General features: G+C 51.2%; 2 protein-coding genes across 3 annotated transcripts in view; one reads left to right on the top strand and one right to left on the bottom strand.

Moving 5' to 3' along the window:
• TMEM151B (transmembrane protein 151B) overlaps positions 1 to 20,360 on the top strand; it is a 54,798-nt gene that overhangs the window by 20,312 nt on the left and 14,126 nt on the right. The gene's annotated exons all lie outside the window — the stretch shown is intronic.
• Positions 280 to 12,008, bottom strand: TCTE1 (t-complex-associated-testis-expressed 1). Of its 2 annotated transcripts, XM_039568904.1 has the most exons (5): positions 11,805 to 12,008; positions 7,478 to 7,736; positions 4,406 to 4,974; positions 2,884 to 3,333; positions 280 to 990 (listed from the first exon to the last, which is right to left on the bottom strand). In XM_039568904.1, the coding sequence occupies exons 2-5, from the start codon at positions 7,659 to 7,661 to the stop codon at positions 814 to 816; spliced, it is 1,380 nt and encodes a 459-aa protein (XP_039424838.1). In that variant the 5' UTR covers positions 7,662 to 7,736; positions 11,805 to 12,008; the 3' UTR covers positions 280 to 813. The 2 variants fall into 2 exon arrangements, with proteins under 2 accessions (XP_039424838.1, XP_019136759.2); XM_019281214.3 differs by lacking the exon at positions 11,805 to 12,008 and having other exon boundaries at positions 7,478 to 7,751.

Genomic DNA, 20,360 nt, shown 5'->3' with positions numbered 1-20,360 from the left:
AGAGCAAAAGGAAGCTGCTCCGTTTTGCTCCAAGCCCAAGGAAGCTGCACTGTTTCAAACTTGTGAGCTATGTGGGCCAGCAGTCCTGAAAGGACCCCTCTAGCTTGAAGTTATGCAGAACAGAGATTGTTTTGGACAGGTTTGCACAGAAGAGCACTAGTAGGTAAGGTAAGCATCTGGTTGTAAGGAATTCACCTGTTGCAAAGCAGGCTAGCACTGATCAAAAGCAGAGCAACCCAAAGCAGGAAACCATGGTGGTAAGACCTCTTGATTTATTGAATTTATTTCTATTTACTGTTCACCACCCATATCAGACTGCAGACAGATTTTACTATAAATACAAATAGATTATTGAGCAGAGCAATAGCCAGAAAAAGCTGCTGAGGAACTAGAAACAACATTCCCTCAATCCTCTGTGCCTCTCACATCCTCCTCAGCAAAACCTTAAAGTTAGGTCTGGACTAGACCATTTAGGTGGCAGAGACTTCATCTTAGCTGCTTTACAGGTGGAACAATATTCAGTTGCCTGAAGAAAGCTTGCTGCTGGAGCATATAAAAGCATCACAGGAGGTGAGATTTAGGGCGCAGTGAGAGAGAGGGCTTAAGGGGCAGATTGCTCTGTGGTGCCACTACAGTGTCTTGAGATCTAATGTCTGTCTCCAATTAAGTCTCAGGTTGGATGATGGGGGTCTGGGGAAGGCTGCTGTGGCAGCCACAAGTTAAGTGTTTCTCAGAAAAACAAAACCAAGACCCTGAAGTAAAGTATTTCCAAGACTGCACACCCAAAGTTCATTGCTCCCTGGAGCATTTTATTCAGAGGGGTTCAGCAGTGGGGTGCTGCAGAGATCCCAGCCTCGCTGCTTCCCGATTGGCCCACACAATTTGGTGAATGAGGAAACCAGTCTCCTGTTCCACCTCTGTGTGGCGGAGATCAAGCTTGGTCAAAGTCTTGTTGTTTGCCAGCCCTTCAAGCAGCTGCTTCCCACCATCCTGCAAAAGGATGAGAGGGGATGGTTAAAGGAGGACATCCAAAAAAGAAGTGTATTGCTCCTTTTCCCTCCTCCCCAGGGCAACTTCTGCTGCTGTCAGTTGGAAGTGCATGAGATGGTGCCAAAAGGGATAAAGGCCTTCACCCACGTCCAAAATGTTGCTCACAGAAGTGCAGAGGAGGAGTGTAACCTTATGTAGCTCTCTGTGATATGACACATGCTAATGAGTCCCTCTGGGTACGATGTCAGGAGTTCTCAGGCTCAGGCTGGTTAATAGCACGTCTGGCAATGATAACCTGAGAGGAGTCTGCTCCCTCAGCTTACTGCTGGCTGGGGACAAATGGATTAGAGGGCTGCTCCTCATCTTGGCAGTGGTGAGAGTCCCAGTACTGGCAGTTTTCTGCCTGGATGCCATTTCCCAGGCTGGGTTGGCTTTCCTGAGGGGAATATCTCATGTAACTTAAGACCAGCCTGCATGGGACAGAAAATGTGATGTAGCCTTAGGGAGGCAACTTGCTCTGAGACATTCCCCCCCCCCTTCCATGAAGCACTGTATTTAGGGATGTGACAATTTGAACTTTTTCCCGCTGTTGCTGTTCTCTTTCAGGTACCAAATACATCTCCTGCCCCATATCCTCCATCCAGATGGTCCCCTCATCCCAACACCCTGCCTCTTAGCCCTTTTGCCAAAAAGGGCAGTGCAAAAAGGACTGGGAAGAGGTCTCTTTTTAATGGGGTATGGAGGTCAGAATTGAATGCATCTCTAGCAAAACCCCCAATTTTCCTGAAGATAATACTACCAGCCAGCTTTTGGGCTGCCATGAAACTTCACAAATGGGTAACAGGAGAGCTCATCAGAAGGAAGATGCTAAACACAGAGATTATTATTTACTAAACAAAAGTCCTTCTATCCTTTCCAACCTTTGCCCCCTTGTATCATTAGACTCAAATGGTTTTCCACATCCCGGACCATAAAACTCAGAACTCACAAAAGGTTTTCTGCCATCAAATCCTTTTAAAACCCTTGTCAAACACATTGATGCCAATCTTCCTGCCAGCAGGGACAGCTGGTCTTGCTGTCTCTTTATTTGACAGTGAGAATAATTGAGGCAGCGCAGAAAGTTTAAAAGCCAGCATGATTGCTTTTGGCTGTCTAGTTTCAGATTTCTAAAGCTCTTTTTAATCAGCAGAAGAGAAGCGGTCTGGTTTGTGGGCATGTTGCATACTGCAGCTCTTAGGGATGTAGTAAGATCTGTGGATGCTCTTCTGTCTAGAAAATGTAAGCCTGTGTTTTAGGAGCCACTTACAAGCACACAGACACGACACCCCTGACCCACCGCACCGCTCCAGGGCCGCAGGGTGAGTTAGAGAAGCTCAACAACCAAGCCAATTTTCTAACAGTCTCCTCTGAGCGTGTGATGGACAGGAGAAATTCTGGGAAGGGTGACACTATCTGTGTGCTGCTGAGTGACAGATGGCACAGCAGATCCAAAGCACAGAGGATATGCGTGAGACCCTTATCTCATGCCGCCTATCATTAACTACGCTCACGTGTGCGAAGCGTCTGTGATTCTTCCCAGACATGCTTCCTGGTTTTCAGTTTCCTGGGGGGAAAACCCCTCTCTGCCCAAAAGCCCAAAGCCTCAAAGATAGATTCAGCCCTATGAACAGAGCTAGATGTAACGAGTGAGGTAAATGCATGTTCATGCACAGAAGATGTCCTTCTCCTTCCTCACATCTGCTAGTCTCTTCCCTGCTCACAACTGATTGTTATCCTAGCAAGAATGCAAAGTGAGGGATGCATTTGCCTCTGTGGCTTTGAGACAGGCTCAGCATCTGCTTTGCAAGGCCACCACGCAGGCTCACAGAGGGAGGGAGAAGAGGCTTCTCTTACCAGCCCCAGGTGGTTGCATGAGAAGTTGATGCTTGTGAGAGTGGTGTTCTGAGCCAGGACCTGGGAGAACACTGCAGTGGTTGGCTCTGACAGGTTATTACTTCCCAGATGGAGGGACTTCAGGCTGGTGTTGGTCAGCAGGGCACGGCCGATCGCCTCCCCGCCTTTGTCCTCCACGAAGTTGAGGCGCAGATTCAGGGAGGTCAGGGTGGAGCTCTCAGCCAGGCCTTGAGCAAGAGCCTGAGCTCCCAGGTGACAGATCTGGTTGTTACACAGATTGAGGGTTTCTAATCTGCTGTGGCTGATCAGCTTGCCGAGAGCTTGTGCCCCGTTGTCCCTGATGAGATTGTGGGACAAGTCCACCTCCAACAGGCAAGGATGATCCAGCAAGTTACGGGCCAGGAGCTTGATCTTGTCATCGTCCACTTTGCTTCGTGTCAGCTTGAAAACCTGTGGGCATAAAACCCAGGGTCACTAAAGCACTTGCTTTGGACTGAGCTTTGTCCCTAACCCTCAGGGAGCTAAACCTATGGTCCACCAGACAGGATTCATCTCCCTTCACTTCAGACACCTTTAGCTAGCAGGCTCAAGTAGTTGCTTTCTCAGTGGGGAGATACTTCCATCAAGCAGGGCATGCCACTGATGTCCCATGCCTATTCTAGGGAAAAAGGATTTGTCTCCTGGAAATGCGTGTTCCCCTCCTCTGACTGCAAAAGATCTCTCACTGGGGGCTAAATTAAAGCAAGATAAAGCTGTCCAAATGCTTGCAGCAACTAGCAGCAGAACCCACTCCAGTTCACAGTCAAACCTGTCTGAATGAACATGTGCACCAGTGGTAACCACAGTGCAATGTCCTGTGTGGCCAGGGCATCTTAATAGTCACAAGAGAGGTAATTTCTCTTCTGGAAGCCGTGAAGACATATTTCCCAAAGCCTGCTGATCTGTGGGGAGTACATGCAGCTCACTCTGGCTCCACTCTGGATAGCAATGCCCGTTGCTGTTTTGGGGGGGCTGAGTATCTGCACTGCAGTTCCCACAGAGCTGAAGATATTGTTAGTGCTTAGGAGGAAAATCCCTCATTGCTCTAAGGTAAGTGTGAGTGTTTCCCCATGCTCTTCTTGGGGGTCTTTGCTCCTCTGGGAGAGGCTGACATGTATTTACTGAGCAAAACTACCAAAAATTCCTTATGAAAGGCTCCCTCTGGACTTCTCCTCTCCTCCCTCCCAGAACTACATGAGGAGTTAGCACAGTGGAGTGCTGCTGTCCCTTATGCTACAAGCAACAAGTTTTGTGGGAGCAAGTATTTTTCTCACTGATCCTCTGACAACCTGTTCTAACAAGGACATGGCAGAACAAGATACTCAGCACCAGGCCAGCAGGTTAACATCTCTGCACTCTGACAGACTCTGTAACTTGCAAAAGGAAGGGTGTTACCAGCAAGCAAAACTGGTCCCTGTATTTCTATGCACAGGCAATTTGAAGATCTAGCTGAGGGAGTTAGGTTCAGTTTGGGGTATATTACTTTCAAGTTATGGCACATCTTCACGGCAGCAGCCAAGCTGAAGCAGTCCTGCTCAGTGAAGTTAAAGAGGCTCCACTCAAAGTTCATGCCACAGCTCTTCACACCGTAAGTGAGATGAAGCTCTTCAAGGTGAGGGAGAGCAGTAATGAGATCTTTCAGGTCATAGTGATGCGTGTAGGCCTCATTAAAGTTAGCATCCTCCTCTGTGTCAGCGAGGTCATTGCTCTCCTCCTTTTCATCCACCCGCACAGGTGGCAGGAACTGATCAATCTCCAGTTTCCGCACATAGCCTTTGCAGAGCGGGACGAGCTCTAGGACCTTTTTGGGGTCCGTGGTGCTGGGGATGAAAAACTTCAGAATGTTCTCCAGGTGACGTTCAAAGAACATCCGTTTCCAGCTGTCTCCATAGTTGGAGACATCACACACTTGCCAGCGCTCGATACAGCACCTCTTCCAGTAGTCCTCATGGCTTACTATGTTGGCAGTCACAGTGAGTGGAAGGCTGGTGGAGAGCCTGTCCACCACCTTCCTTTGGTGCTCAGGCAGAAGATAGTTCAAAATAGGGTTCTCTGGAAGGGATAAAAAGAATGAGAGGTTAGTCTGGGTGTAGGAACACTTGCTGGCACTATGGTTCTGCCTGGGCCCCCAGCTGTGTGGCCATGCCCTCCCCTCTGCTGATACTGGCTCTCTTCTTGGCTGCCAGAGGCTGGAGTATAGAGCTAAGCTGGCAGAAGACATGTAGGATTCATTTGTACATCTCCATATACGATTTCTAACTTTTACAATGAAACATCAGTGTAATTGAGTTTACTCTCATAATATTTGGGAACAGCGCCAGAAACCGAGCTCCCTATTTAAACTTAGTTTGAATGCAGTTTGTATTCAGAGCAGGAATTCTGCTCCCAAGAGAACTAATTCAGCCTTACAGAGATGGGAGAGCTTGGCCTGCCATTTGCTGAACTTTCTCCCTTTTGATTTCTAAGCATATTGAAGAGCAGTATTTGAAAACAACTGTGTGCTTTGCATGCAGGTCCTTGTGCCTATTTATCTTAACTAAAGCATTGGTCTCATCTCAAATTGATTCCTGTTCCTTTTTGCTGAGGCATACTCCTAGCTTTTAGGTCCCCCTTGTTTAAATAAAAGTTCTGTTTTCCTAGGTACTCTTTCCCCTGAGTCTCTTTCCCAGTGCTTGCCCTAAATCTCAGATGTCTTTTCTGGTAGAAGTTCTTTGTGACAAGAAATGCCAGAGAAAAGCCACTTGTACTCACACCATGAATATCTGGTTACGTATACACAGTTGTGTTGAGTAACAGAAATCATCAGTGGAGAGACCTGTCTGTGCATGGGAAACCAGATTATGAAACACAAAGTGGGGTTAGCTTTATATTTCCTCTGTTTCTGTGGCATTCCCTTCCTAAGAACACTGACAGTTTTACCACAGCCTCTTCCTGGAGTCTATTTTTCAGTGTCCTACAGCTGACACTGCAGTGACCTTCTCTGCTGAGTCCCACGACACAAGCAGAGGTGGGACACATATGGGCAGGGCTGGACTAGCTTCACTCGGGCTCCCTCAGGCCACACTGTGGGCAAGGTGCAGCCTCACAGCTCAGGTAACAGCACGAGGGTCCCCATGACAATGAGCACACTGCTTTTATGCGTGCACAATGCAGGTCCCATGCATTTGGCGTCAAACTGAATGATCAGGCTGATAGGGCTGCAAGGGTGTCCCAGCTCAGACCTGTTGCTTCCACGGAGACCGGGGGATGGGCAACCCGGTGTGCCACGATCTTCCCAGAAAGCGTGTCCTGCAAGGAACAACTCTTCCAGGAGCAGTGTCCTGCAAGGAACAACTCTTCCAGGAGTGGTGGCAGGCCTCCCTGGGCAGCAGGTGATTTCAGCAAGTGTAGCGATTTCTCAGCTACAAGTGATTCCAGCTCTTGTGATTCAGCTCTTTGTGAAATCACCCAAGGCGAACTCGGGGACAGAGAGACAGGAGCCTTTTACAGCAGTTCCCCAGAGGCAGCCTTTATTGTCCAGCAGCCCCTGTGAAGGGGTGGCTAGGGACAAGGCTGCCTACATCAGGGCTAGGGGGCAGAGGTTATATGGGGTAGGCAGGGGGTGGGGTAGAAACCAACTAGTCAACTGGGTTCAGGCTATCACCATATAGAAACAAGGCATGCTGGGGGTGGTTCACTTTCTCGCCATGACCCAGAGGAAGGTTGCTTATCTCTGGGGAAGATCATCTTGCCCTCAGACCTCTCTTCTCCAAGGGAGAGCAGAGGGCTCTTGTGCTAAGGGCTCCCAGCCCTCCACACAGACCCTCAAGTACCATCAGCTCCTGGCATAAGGCAGCACTGAGCTCCTCTGTACTGTCTTACAGTCCCAGTGTGGACATTGCCTTAAAACTATCTTTGGTCTTTGCTGCCACTTCACTGAGTCAGCCAAAAAGACAGGTAGGCCCTTTTTTGCCCCTCCCAGTCAGTTCTCAGACGAGATATGCTTCTTCTGTTTTGCTGTGTTTCATCAGTCCACCTGCTTCAAAAGCACATTCCCTGCCTGAGGATATAACTTGTCACATCACCACCAAAAGCCATGGAGGAGGGCTGAGCCTGTGAGTACAATACTGAGATGATAGCTCCTCTGGGCAGGGAGCAATTCTCCATCTCTTTGTACAGCACTCAGTACAGGGCTCCATCCTCGAGCGCTGCCCTAATGTGTATATGAATCAAGAGCAGGAAACAGCAACTCCACAGCCCCGGTCATGGTTGAGGTGAGTCCAAAAGAGCATGGATGGAAGAAGATGTTATAGAACAAGGTCAGGACAGAGTCCCATCCTGGACAGCAGCCCAGAGGACTACAGCCATCACTGGAGTATACAAGTGCATACTTAGCAACTAAACAGTTTGTTTAACTGGCTGCCCAAGGGGATATTTCTCCCCATCTGTTCCTTCGGCAGGGCTGGGTGCCACACTCTGCCTTTCAGATGCATCTGCCTGCCTTGTTGACCCTCTGCTCTCTGGGACTGACCCTCTCTCTCTCCATGTGCCCTAGAGTAAATGTGCTCCCACTTACTTTCAAAATTGTGAACGATGTGCTGGATGCAGAGCTCAGTGAGGTGGGGGACAGTGACCAGGGACCAACTGGGATCCTCAGTGATGCAGCGGCGTGTGTAGAATGAGCCATCAGTGAGGTTGGCCTGAGGTGGACATGATGGGGGAATGGCTGTGCTCTTGTCACCAGCTGCTGGCTGCTGCATCCTGCTCAGGACGTAGTTCTCCTTCAGGAGAAGCGAGGGGAAAATTCCTTGAGAGAGTCACCACCATGTGTCTGCCTGCAAAAGAAAAAGGCAGCTTTAGAAAGAAGCCAGCAATAAGAATGGTCAGCTCACACTGCTGTCCTGTAACACACTTGACCTTTGCCTGCCTCCTCTGCTTTGGGCTGGAAGCACTGCAGCCAAACAACTATTACTCAGCCTCATCTTTATACCCTGCCCTGTGCAAAGAGGTCTCTAGGCACCACATGCAATAAGGAGATAATAACGTGGTGCTAATTCAGAGTGTTGTTGAAGAGGATGGACGGGAATTGATTGTTTACTGTCTTTCCAATAAAAGTAATAGGGGAAGATGGCAGGAGCTGGGTGTAAAGCAAAGGGTTCTTCATACAGGCTGCAGCTGAACTGGGGAATTCCTTGCCACAGGATGTTGTGGATGCTAGGAGTCTGTGCAGACTCTAGGAAAAGTCCATGCAAGAGAAACCCTTTGAGAAGGATGAAATGCACAGAAGTCATGTGGCTCAGAGTGAGCAGCTGAACACAGCTGGAGGTGGGGAGAGTGCTGGCGGAAAGAACACACACTTGCATTGCTTTTCTACTCTTCTCTAGGTGTCTGTTTCTAGCCACTGTCAGACATGGGTGTTTGGGCCAGCTATCCCCTGCTTTGATCCAGTATGCCTGTTCTAATGACTCTCTAAAGACAGATGCTTTACAGGTGAATACATTATAAGTGTATTCTTTTCCTGCTTTCTTCATTATTCTCCAGCTGAACTCCTTCCAAATGTCCATTAACTGATGAGATGGCTCAGACCTGTTCAGACCACACTGAGCCTAAACAGATATGAGCTAAAAGCCTGGAGCAGAAGGAAGGATGCCTGGTCCTATTAACTTTGCAGAGCTTTCCCAGACCAAAGTTTTCCATTTGCTGTTTCCTATTGCAGCCTCAAGGCCTGCACTCTCAGACATCAGAATCCCACATGTGTGGTTATTGCCTGGAAGTCCTAATGGTTCTCTAACCAGCCAGTCTGAAAGAGGCAGAAAAGACACCAGGAAGGAATCATCCACGTGAGTTCTGGGTTCCACAAGAGCATTTAGGTCTGGTGAGCATCCCCCAGGGCATACAGACCCACACTGATCCTTACTGGGGCTAACTGGACTTAACATGGCTGCAGCACAGGGCTGGGCAGTTCACCAGAGCTGCCCTGCCCTGCCGCAGGAGACCTAAAAGAATCATGAGACAGAGGTGGATGGCAATGTCAGAGGTGAGAACACCTTCCTGAAAGACCAAGAGGATTCCTCAGGGCAGTGGTGGCCTTGCACCACCATAGGGTCAAAGGATCCTGTGGAAGGATAACTGCCATGTAGTATCTTTGGCCACCATATCCCTCACCTGAAGGATGGTTTGAACCCAACCAGCTCCTTTGTGAGGGATGTGACCCACACAGTGGTCCCTAGACGAACCATTTTAGTCCTTCCTTCCCCTGCACAAGGTTGCTCCCTTCACCTCTGCCTTCCCAGCTTCTGTCGGCACTGCCCTCTCTCTCCCTGAAAGCTTTGGAGCTGGCTTTGCTAGTGTTATTCCCTCTGCTCCTTCCCCCTCCAAAAGGCGTCTGAGGAAGGGCCTGCAAAAGAGGAAAGAGAGGAGATCTGTGAAATGCTGAGGTCTAGAGGAGAGGAGCAAATGATTCATGCTGCGAATATGTCAGCAAAGGCTTCTTCAAATGCACTTGAGGCAGGTCTGAGAGTGACAGTCAGGAAAGGGTGGAGATGGCAGTGGCAGGGCATTCTCTGGCCTAGAGCAGGAGGAGGAAGCATGCCAAGGGCAGGGAGGCTGTATTTCCTGGGAGGCAGTGGTGTACAGATGACAAAGGTAAAGGCTGTAGAAAAAGGGAGCCTGATCTGAAGAAGGGTGGATGTGGAAGGAGAAGGAATGAGTGATAGGCAGCTGTGAGGAGAGACTGGGAGTCCTTTCCCTGCAAAGCTCCTCATGCCCTAAGGAAGGTGCTACGACGATGGGCCACCTTTCAGGGGGAAGAGAAGAGGCCTGATTCTCCACAGCACATTAACACAGCTGAAAACCAGCTCCTGGTGCTTGATGGACTTCTGTGGAAGGGCAAAACACAGCTAGAAGGCAGTGAGGTGGCATTAATAGAAGTGACTGGGAAAATTGTTTTCTCCTTGCTCAGTCCTTTGTCCTATTCAAAAAGCATCTGTATCATTTTGTCCCCCAGGCCAATCACAGCTAATTGGAGCTTCTGATGGCTTTCCTGACCTTTTGGAAACAATCACTAAAGGCCAGCTGTTGGGGGGAGCCAGTGCAGCATTGGTGGCCTAGGATTATTCCCTGTCTGTTCCAGCAGATGATCCGATTGCCTGTTTACTGAAGGCAGGTTGATTTTCAGAGGGTAGGTAACCCATGGCACATGCAGGGCTGCTGAGTGGGCTCCAAGAGTCAAGGCAGGAGACACAGCTGCCCTGAGGCAGAGCTGTCCAGGCTGCTGAGAAGCTTTCCCTTGATCTGAGCCCCAGAACAAGCCAGCTCAGCTGACTCCACCATCCCTACTTGTCATTCACTATAAGGCCAACAGGAACAAGGCTGCAAAGCATCCAGATCAACCCCATGCCTGTGGTGCCAAGTCTGACACTGAGCCACTGCTCCCAGTATATCCATTGCCACCACGCCAGCATGGTGAACACACCTGCCAGGTGCCCTCACCACCAGTGGAAGGGCCTCCTTCACTGCACACCCTCTCTGCCTTGGCTGCAGGAGTCTCACCCAGCCAGAGCTGACACACCAAGCCAGTTTCCAGAGCCAGGTTTGCTAAGCACATATTTAAACACCGGGAAGCACTGTAATTCACTATCAATAAACCAAGCCAACAGCGTTAATGCACGCTCCTTCCCACCTGCTCTATCAGTCACCTATCCTAAAAAAGATTTATTAGATGATATACAATGAATGGAACCATGTAGTAAATTCCCAGGTTTTGTCATTTAACACCCAGATCAGACTGAAAAGTAAATAATGCTAGAACTTCTTAAAAAAATAAAGGAAATCACACTTCCTTTCCCCAGGAGGAACTGACTGAACAGAAACTGAACAGAACTGAACAGAAACCTACTGACACAATCAAATTATGCTGCTACTAACATGCCTAACAAACCTTCTTCAGCTGAACTTGTTTTGATCTGGAACTAAAAGATTTTTGCTCTTTTCATTAACACCAAATCCCAGAAAGACCAAAAAAGAAGAGCTGCATGGAAACTGGTGACCTTTGGCTGATGCTCCTACCAGCATTACAGAGACCCAATAAATGGAACAACTGTAAACACTGTGTTTACTGGAGAGTTTGTAAGAGCAGGATAAATTATTTCTGAGGGTGGTTATGCTCCAGCCAAGATTGCATTTGCACTGAAGCTCCATCTGCCCATTAATTGAGGAAGCTTTTATGCCACTGCAGCAGCACCCTGAAAATGCCAGTTGTTCTGCAGGTGTGCTGGCCTTTGTGCTGTTACCTGCAGTCCAGGTAAGCCAGCCTGAGTCTGGCTAACACCACTGATCCCACTGACACCTGTGGGGACTTGCCATGCTCTGTGGCACTTCCAAAGCCTAATGCTAAGTGTGCATTAGGACACCATGTTGCAGGCTAATCCAGGGGTTGAGACACTGCAATGAGCTTTAAGTGAGTTAAAAAAAAAAAAAAAAAAAAAAGACCAAATGAGGAATCTATTTAGCTTCAGATATAATGAAATTTGTCTGTAATGGGAGATTGGGCAGAGTGAGGCCAGCTGGCCATTTGGGAATTTGGTTAATGTCACTGCTGTAATCCAGGCGGTGTGAAGGGCCAAAACTGGTCCTGGATCTATCTCTCTTAGCATGATCTGGGAAGAGCCACTGCCTCAGTGGGATGTCAGAAAAACGAAAGCCCTTTCGGGCCTGAGCACTGCCCACCGCCCCGGCCGCGGAGAACGCCTGGATGCTGCTGAACGCCGCGGCCCCCGCCAGCCCCCCTAGCCCAGCTCCATGGGATGCGGGCCCTGCGCTCCCCCCTGCCAGCCAAGCTCTTCTCCAGAGACCCCGAGAGGGAAGAAAACCCCTTAGCGCGGCCGCTTCGTTACGAATCAGACCTGCGAACTGCCGGGGGAAGAGCCCGGCCACCGGCACTGGGTGCCCCCAGCCCCGGCAACGCGGCGAGAGCACCGGGGCGTCAAACGCGAGGGTCCCTCCCGACCCCTGGGCCTGGGGACTCGGCTGCCGGCTCTGTCCTGCTGCTGCGGGGCAGGGAACGGGACCAGGGCCAGCCCGGCCCCCGCGCTCGCCACCGCCGCTGTCTCCACGGACGCGGCCGTTGCCGGGGCGGGGCTCGTGGCGAGCGGGGCTCGTGGCCGGGTCCGGGCCAAGCCCACGCAGGGCGCGGTGCTCCGCGGCCGCTGCCACACGACCTGCCCGCTGCCAGGGCTTGCGGGGCGGCAAGAACCACCAGGAAGGCAGAGGGACGGGATTTGGGATGGCGCAGCCCGTCACCACGCCCCGCTGCAGCTGCTGAGAGTTAGTGTCGGCTCCCTTTTCCAGCACGGAGGAGATGTGTGAGCTCACCACCACGCTCCACGAGTGCTGGGCGGGGTGGGGGGGGCACTTGCCGAAGTCCCGGACGCTCCTGCAGCAACAGCAGCTGCTGTGACACCATGGCATCATGGAAAGAATGGGGCAAGGTATGTATTGTGAATGGTTCGGTACCAGGCAGTGTTCAAAGGGTGAATACATCGCTGTCCTCGAGATACCTGTTTCCTTGCATGTTTGTATTGCTAAAGGTACGCTGTCTGTGCCTAAAATGGGCTTGCTTCAAGGCCTCATATTTTGTGGCAGAATGACATCATAGGCAGGTCTGAGGGGGAGGAAAGCAAATCTGAGAACTCCACTGATGGCAAGAAGATCTTGGTCCATCTGCTGCATGTTTGTCTCTTCTCCTTGACCTGTTTTTTTTTTCATTCTGCCATTGAGCATCCTCTACAGAGGTGGGGAAAGACCAGAACCTTCATCAAGGCACATACCGTGCTGTGGAATATACAGAGTAAACAAAGGGATGAAAACATGCATCTCCTCTTTCCCATATCTAAGCACTGCAGTATTTGCCAGCCTGAAACGTGTCTTTCTTTTACTTCTTTGGAATGCTGATGCACTCAGTAGCGGGCACAAGAGGAGTGCAGCCAGCCTGTGCCCTGTGGGAGCATACATAACACTGGTGCCAGCTCTCATGATAGTCCTGCAAGTCCCATAATAGCTGGCAGTTTTAGGAAGCTGTGCTGACTTTCATATAAAATTTACCTCCTGGTCATGAAGAAGATTTTAAAAACATGATCCCAGATCACCCAAAAGGCTCAGCAACAAAACAGTAAATGCAAAGAGGCATAGATTGAAAACAAAAAGGGTCAAGACTCTGAGGCTTCCTTTGTGAGTTTCAAAGATGGGAAGTTAGACCTTGGCAGCAATGTACTTCTTTTTCTAGGTGTGGCCTGATTCTGTCACTCAGCTCCCCAGAAGACAGTGACAGCACCTGTGAGTCAAGCTGGTGTTGAACACAGTGGGGGTGTCAGAAGCCTTGTAAAGCCCTTCACAAACGCTGGCCTCACACTGGCCATGTTACTCCTGGGAACACATCTCCAGGGCTTTTGAGACCTTGAAAAGCAGAAATGAGAGCAACATAAAACTAGAGATATTTTCTCTTGCAGTGATTTCCATGTACACATTTGGCCAGACTCCTGAACTGCAAAGGAGATAGCCAAGCCAGATCCAGAGAAATAGCCCCCCTGAGTTGCCTGCATAACAATGATCAATTTCTGAGCTGAGCCTTCAGCAAACCATCAACACTGAGGTTTTTAGCCCACCTCACAGCTATTATAATGCAAATGTCATGTTTTGGACACTTCATGGTCCCATGGAGTCTGCCCAGTCATTGATTCCCAGAGACAACAGTGCCCGATATTATGGTCTGTTGTCAAAAGGAGTGTAGACATCAGTGCTGTTCCCAGTGGGGTGTGCAGTGGCAGCTGCTCCTTAAATGCTGTGGAGTAGGGATGCAGCGTAAAACACTGCATCCATTCCCATCCCCACTGCTGACATCTGAGAGTGGGGATGAGGGAAGGTGCTGCTTCCTGGTCCTAGTGACTAAAGCAATGTCCTACCAGCAGACCCCAGGTGCCCTCCGTATCCCTCCAGCTGCCAGGTCTCAGATTTCCCCCAGAGAGCACCTGTGATGGTGTTGTGCATTATCAGCTCTGCCAGCTTTGCCTGGAGTCGGAGGACAGTGTAACAACAGTCAAACCTCATATCACAACAAATAAATTGGACAGAAGCCAGGTCCTGCAGTGCCTTGTGTCGGAGGAACATATCCCACAGGGCATCTTCTGCTGCTAATGTGAAGGTTCAGGTGCTGTTCTGGAAACAGAGCTATGGCTGTAGGGTGACAACCTTTTTTAGTGTCCCAGCATGATGGGCTAGAAACGTTATCCTCCCTGGCTTTGCCCAGCCACCAACACACCCTGCAGCCAAGCACTTCTCCCTCTCCCTCTCCCTCTCCCTCTCCCTCTCTCTCTCCCTCTCTCTCTCCCTCTTCTTCTCTCCTTCTCTCCCTCTCTTCTTCTCTCCAGTGGCACCAGCACCAGCTGTCTCCTCAGGGACTGCAGGAACATGTCTGGTGAGCTTTCTGCCCACAGCAAGTAGCAGGCTGTTTGTTTGCAGTGGCAGCTGGAGGTAGAAGGAGTGGAAAAAACCCCTCTCTGTGCACATGTCCTCCTGGTCAGCTCTGCTAGAGCATCTCCTGCAGCCCCCTGTGTCCTCACATCACACCATGATGGCCAGAAGTCACCAAACCAGTCCAGGATGTAATTTCATTTGAGTCCTGTACTCCATGTGGGGCAGCCTCTCTAGCTGATGCCCCTAGCAAGGTAACCTCCATCTGTCAGATGTGGTTCATCTCTCCGTGGGGAAGAACCATGGGCACAGCTGAAGGTCAGGTTTGAGAGGAGCCCATTGGTGTTTGATGTCTGCCTGACACCAAAGGGATTCATTAGGGTAGGAGCCAGGGTTTGTCCTTGGCACTGGTGGAGTCCTCTTTCATGAATGGCTTCTACCCTTTCAATGAGGAGCACAGAAATTGCCAAAACTGGGCGCGACTCAGAAAATTGAGCATGCTGAGGAGCAGGAACTGGCTCCAAAGCTCTATTTCCAGGCCTTCCTCTGGCTGGCTCCCTGCAGCTCTTGCTGAAAAACACTGCTTACAAGCAGCTAGCAGTTCCTGGAGTCCTGGGGGAAGCAGCAAAACAAATGACATCCTGGAAGGAGGAAAACTGCCCCTGTACAGCCAGTGCTGAAGGATGGGTGAGAAGGATGCTCTCTGTGCTGCTGCTCTCCCAAAGCTTTCTGCTCTCCCTGGGTCCCAGCAGGAACCATGCAGCTGCTGACAGCTATTAATAGATGGGGAGAACGTGGGCTCTTTTTCCTACTGCTTCCTGGGATGAATGGTAATTACCCTTAATGAGACTGGATTTGGTTCTACCTCCTACCTTCCAGCCCCCTTGCCTGTGCTGGCAGGGAGAGACCAACCCATCTGCTGCCTGCACTGGTTCTGTGGGGAGCAAAGATTGACAGCAGGAGTGGAGGATCATCTCCCCGGGACATCCCACCGGCCTTGCTTGTGGATGCTGGGCACAGGGCAGGAGGCAGAACCCACCAGCTGACAGGCTGCAGCAGCTCCCCTCAGCCTGGCCTTTCCAGTGGCACACAGGAGCCCCGTGGGGGGTGAGATAAAGGATCCCACCCCAGGCTGAGGGTGCGGGTGGCTTGGATGCTCTCTCTTTGAGATTAATTAAAGAAACAAAACGGGGGAATAATCAGGGGATTTGGCCTGTGCTATGGTTGGCATCCCCATCATCATGCATCACCCCAAGGTTTGTGAAAAGAGGTATCCTTCCTCCCTTGCTGGTGTAAAACCAGTCCCAGAATATTCCTCGACTTTGCCCCCATCTCCCACAGGGCACAGTCTAGCTGCCGTAGGGTCAATCAGGATATGATCTGCACGAGGGGGGTGGTTTTGTTCTTCTCACACCACTGCACCTCTGGCCTGAACTCTAAAGGTGGAAGGTTTCCTCCATTCAGGTTACTTCAAAAACACTGCATAAATAGTGCAGGAGGTCTTCTCCATCTACTGGGAGACTGTGCCTCCTAGGAATCACCTCCAAGTAGATGGAAGCAAATGTAGATGGCTGTTAAATCTTTCTTGTACATCCCAGACTCTGGCTCTGGGCAGGACATCCTCTGCATTAGTGTTTGCCCAAGATGCTTGCTAAGGCTGCACTTCACTAATCCCACCTCTGTGCTGTCCTGCCCACCTGAACAGCCACAGTGCCTCAGTGTATCCGTACTGCTCCCTGAAAACTTAGATTTTTCCTCACTTGGTTCGGCTTAGCAGCTGGTAACACTGTCCACCATGGGAACCCCTTCCCTTCACCGACCCTTGCTGCTTGCAGCAGGGAGAGAGGAAAAAGGCTGTGCCATCTTGCCAAGCTGAAACTTCCCAGGCAAGACAGTTTATTTGCCTCTTAGTTTTTAATTATTTTTTTTTTCCAGATCATATGTTTTCTTGACTGAATCAAAAAAAGCTTCCTGCAGGCAGGATCTGTGCCCACGGTCCTACTGGTTCCCATTTGCAAACCCCTGCCCCTTGCTTCTGGAGCCCTTTCTTTTTCCCTCTCTCTGAGATCCCTCCAACGTCAGACCAGAAGTTCCAAGTCCCTCTGCTGACTCCCACTCAGCCCCTTGTGTTACATCCAAGTGCCAGATGGCCCTCTAGGCTCAGGAAGGAGCTGTGCCAGGCTCCCCTCCCTTTCTCTCCACCCTTCAATCTACGGAAAAGAGACAGAGAACCAGCACTGCCAGATTTCAGGCTGCCGTGTTTGTGCCAGCTTCTGTGGTCTTCAGCCCCAGTTGTGGTGGGATTGACATGGGACATCCTGGCACAACCCTGGAGCAAGGGGTGCCAGGGAAGAGAGGACCTACTCTGAAGCTCCTCTCTGTGCCCAGCTCTGTGTTATAACTAACAACCGATGCCGGGGACACAGCCACAGCCACTGCTTCCTCCATGCTCCCCTGGCCCTGCTTCCGTCCTTTCTTGTTGGAAAATTTCTTGTTTGTCTGGGGTTGCTCACCAGCACTGGGTAACTGGCTGCAAGGGTAGGTGCAGGTCTGCAGGTCTGAAAGTTTAGCAAGCTCCTCTTGGGCAGGACAAGTGCCCAGGCCCCCTATATTGAAATGAGGAGGAGGAGGGGAAAAGCAGAGCAACTCTCCTACCAGAAAGTGGGTCACAGAGGCTGTGGGCAGCAGAAACACCCTGTTTGTGAGCTCTGCTGGGAGCATGGGGCTGTGTTTGGACAGCAAAAGGAACTTGGGAAGGATGTGCTCAGATATTCCCAGCCTTTCTGCTTCAGATAGCTGCATTAGCACAGTGTCTGCTGCTTTTGGCTCAGAACTGGCTGGCCCCTTGAGTAATCCCTCCTTTCCTGGAGGGACTCTGGCACTTTTTCCTGGTTCTTCTTGATACTCAGGGATGGGCATCTCCATTAGCAATGCCTGGGCTCTAGGGTCTCTGCTGTCACTACTCTGTCACAGCAATCCCCACAGGTCCTGTCCCTGGAGCATGTGTCTCCTCACTGCCAGGTTGCTGTCGCTCAGCTCCTCGGAGGGGATGTGGAAGACACATCCCTTAGCAGAGTCCAGGAGGAGACATGTACGGAAGATACGAGATGCATCATGCTGCAAGAGGGCAGGTCATGAGGGAGGTAGTTAATACAGAAACGCCAAGATGTTGCTAGCCCTCCTCCTCAATTCCTGGTGGATGGGATGCTGTTGTGTCCTTGCTGTGGCCAGCTTCCCTCAGTTGTGCTGGTCACATTCTGCCCTGCCCTATCCACATGGCTGCTGGCTGCAGGGCTCTGTGACATGGAGGCATCAGCACTCGACAAACCTGGCAGCGGGCGCGTGAGCCAGGCTGGGGTGCCATGCGGGAGAGGAGAGCTGGCTGCATATTTGATTGGAGGAGGGAAAGCTTCTAGTTAGTGAGTTCTATTCCTGTCTGGGCTTGTTGCAGACTTCACGACATTCAGAGCAGGTGTGAAGCTTTTCCCTTACCAGGCTGGGGATGAGAGTTAGTGGGAGGCTGTTTCCCAGCACTCTCATGGAGATGATCCATTGGTTTTGCATGGTCCCTTTTTTCCACAGGATGGTCCATGATTTGCATTTTAACTTGTGACTCTGTGTCATTCCCTTCCCTACCCCAATTTCCACCTCTCCTTTTTGTGCTGTATTTAGATAAATCCAAGTGCTTGTGAGCCTGTAGGTGCTCTAGAGGGATGTGAAGCAGGATTGGGTCCTACAGCACAGGCAGTGCACATGAAAACCCCAGGGCAGGCAGTGCAGCCTCCTTCCATTGTGTGGCCACCAGAAAGCAGCTCAGAGGTCTATGGTCCTGGTTATATTTGAAATGAGGGCAACATCCCTGCTTGCCTTATTTACCTCCAAGGCCAGCTTGGCTGTGATATCCCGTGCAGAGAGACAACCAACATGCCTCACAGGTAGAGACCCCTTCCCTTGGAGCTGGGGATGCTCCCTGGATCCTGACCCACAGAAGGAGAGGAGTGGGAAGGGGATCAGCTGGGCTGCGTGGGCTGGGGAGGTGGGGGCACCTGGGGAAGGAGGCACATTTTCCATCTCTCAGAGCCTTGGTGTGCCCCAGGAGCAGCTCCATGTATCTTGTATCAGGAGCTGCAGGGCCTGGTGTAGGGCAACTTGCAGGAGCAGGAGGGGGCCCTGTTCACTCCATCACAGCGAGAACAATGTCGGGGCGGTCGCTGTGGTGGGAGCTGGACGCTGATGGGATAGGACAGCCAAGGGCTGCTGAGTCGGCACTGTCCTTTGGTGCCCTCTTCCCAACCCAGCGGAGCCCAGCACCGGTGGAGCTGTGGAGCTGCCAGCTGCCATCACTGTCCCTCCAGAGCCATGCTCTGTGACAGATCTGCTTCCTGCTGCTGCACCCAGCTCCCGGGCACTCCCTGGCCTCACTGCAGGGGCTGGGGGCCATGGCAGAGCCACAGTCCCCTTGGTGTTCCCTTTCAGGGCGAGGCTGGTGGAGCAGGGCCCCAAAGCATCTTGCTGTGTGCTGTGGGGAGCTGGGTGCCCGCTGCCAGATGCCCCCTGCTCCAACTCTCTGCCACTGCCTCCCTGAAAGTCTCTGCCGTGTCCAGCAGCACTGCAGGGCAGCTCAGGGAGAATCACTGCGCTTCCCTCTTGTGCCCCATCGCTGCATCCGGATTACACTGGCAAAGGAGCTGGGCTGACATGCTGCAGGCTGTGCCTGCAGCTGCTGAACCAGGCTGTCTGGAAACCCTACATCTGAGGATTTGTTCAGGGGTCAGAGATTGCCTGATGCCTGCAGGGTGCTTTTGAACCCACAAGGAACAACCTGGAGTGTTCCCAAGGACTTCTGCAGTGCCAGCAATGTGCCAAGCCCAGCTGCTGCCTCTGTGCCTCGTCTGTCCCTGGGTTATGCCTTGTGGTGCTTCCTCCCTCCTTTCCATCCCTGCTTCTAAGTCCAGCTGTCCCCCTCTACTGCAAGACCTGTGGCTCTGCCTGCTAGGGCCAACTCATCCTGCTCAGCTGTGGTTTTTGGCTGCACTGCTTGGTGGGTCTCTTCTTCTTCCATCTCCCTGGCTGAGTGCCCGGGGTGATGCTGCTCCCCCAGGGCAGGAACCCCAGCTGCAGAGCCCTCACTTGCTGTCTTTTCAACAAAGAAATGCCAGTGTGCGAGCTCCATGGCCCTCAGATGTGGACAGGGGGGTCTCTTCTCCCAGACCCTCCCTCTGGCAGGGAGTGGTGGTGCCCATGGTGGGGACACCCCAGACATCCCAGCTCATCCTGCTGCTGCAGTGCTGTGAAAGCCAGCAACTCTTGGGTCACTCTTGGGGCAAGCAGCTCCAGCAGGAAACTCTCCTGGCTCTCTGGATGTCCGGTCTGTTCCAGGTGGGTGATTCCTGTGCTTCTAACAAGGCAGGGGAAGAAAATTAAAAGCCCAAGTGAGCAAAGCAGCCAGGCTGAGCCAGGAAATGTCAGAAATGCCTCTGTCAACACTGCAGCTGAAACAAGCAGGCAGGCAGGCAGCTTCTTAATTATTGATGGTGCTTATAAATAAATGCTGGGACAGGGAGGAGAAGGTTATAACAGAGCAGAGAAGCCACTTCTGGGTGGGGGAGGGAACCTGAGAACTTGCTTGTTTTAAAGGTCATTTAGTTTTGCCTCTGTTTCCCCTTTTTTCTGTGAAACTCAGTGATATTTGAGTCGGTGGATTATCTTCCTTGGGTGTCTTCTTCTTGCACCTGCCTAACCTGGCCAGCCAGGAGGAGGAGAGAGGAAAGACAGCAGTGAGAGAAAGAAGGGGGAGGGAGGAAGGGAGGAAACACTGTGTGGAATGTGGGACAAACAGGCAAACGAGGAGACAACAAAATTAGTAGAGCAGCAAATCCCAACCCGAGTGTAAATAATTTTTCACCATGTGAAAAGAAGGTCTACGTAGGCTCAGATTTATCTTCCTGTTCCTGGAGCTCAAGCCCAGGCAACCTCTGATGCAAAGCAAGAGG

The sequence above is a fragment of the Corvus cornix genome, chromosome 3, assembly GCF_000738735.6.
Source record: "Corvus cornix cornix isolate S_Up_H32 chromosome 3, ASM73873v5, whole genome shotgun sequence".
NCBI lineage: Eukaryota > Metazoa > Chordata > Aves > Passeriformes > Corvidae > Corvus > Corvus cornix.
The sequence above is the reverse complement of the archived record's forward strand: the minus strand, read 5'-3'. Positions and strand labels throughout refer to the sequence as shown.

Bases quoted from the DNA above. Each gene is read 5' to 3' on its own strand.
- TCTE1 (XM_039568904.1), bottom strand. From the start codon at position 7,661: ATGCAGCAGCCAGCAGCTGGTGACAAGAGCACAGCCATTCCCCCATCA. The intron at 3,334-4,405 runs GTAATATACCCC...TTATGCCCACAG, and splicing joins AGATGTGCCATAACTTGAAA to GTTTTCAAGCTGACACGAAG. The intron at 991-2,883 runs GTAAGAGAAGCC...ATCCTTTTGCAG, and splicing joins CATGCAACCACCTGGGGCTG to GATGGTGGGAAGCAGCTGCT.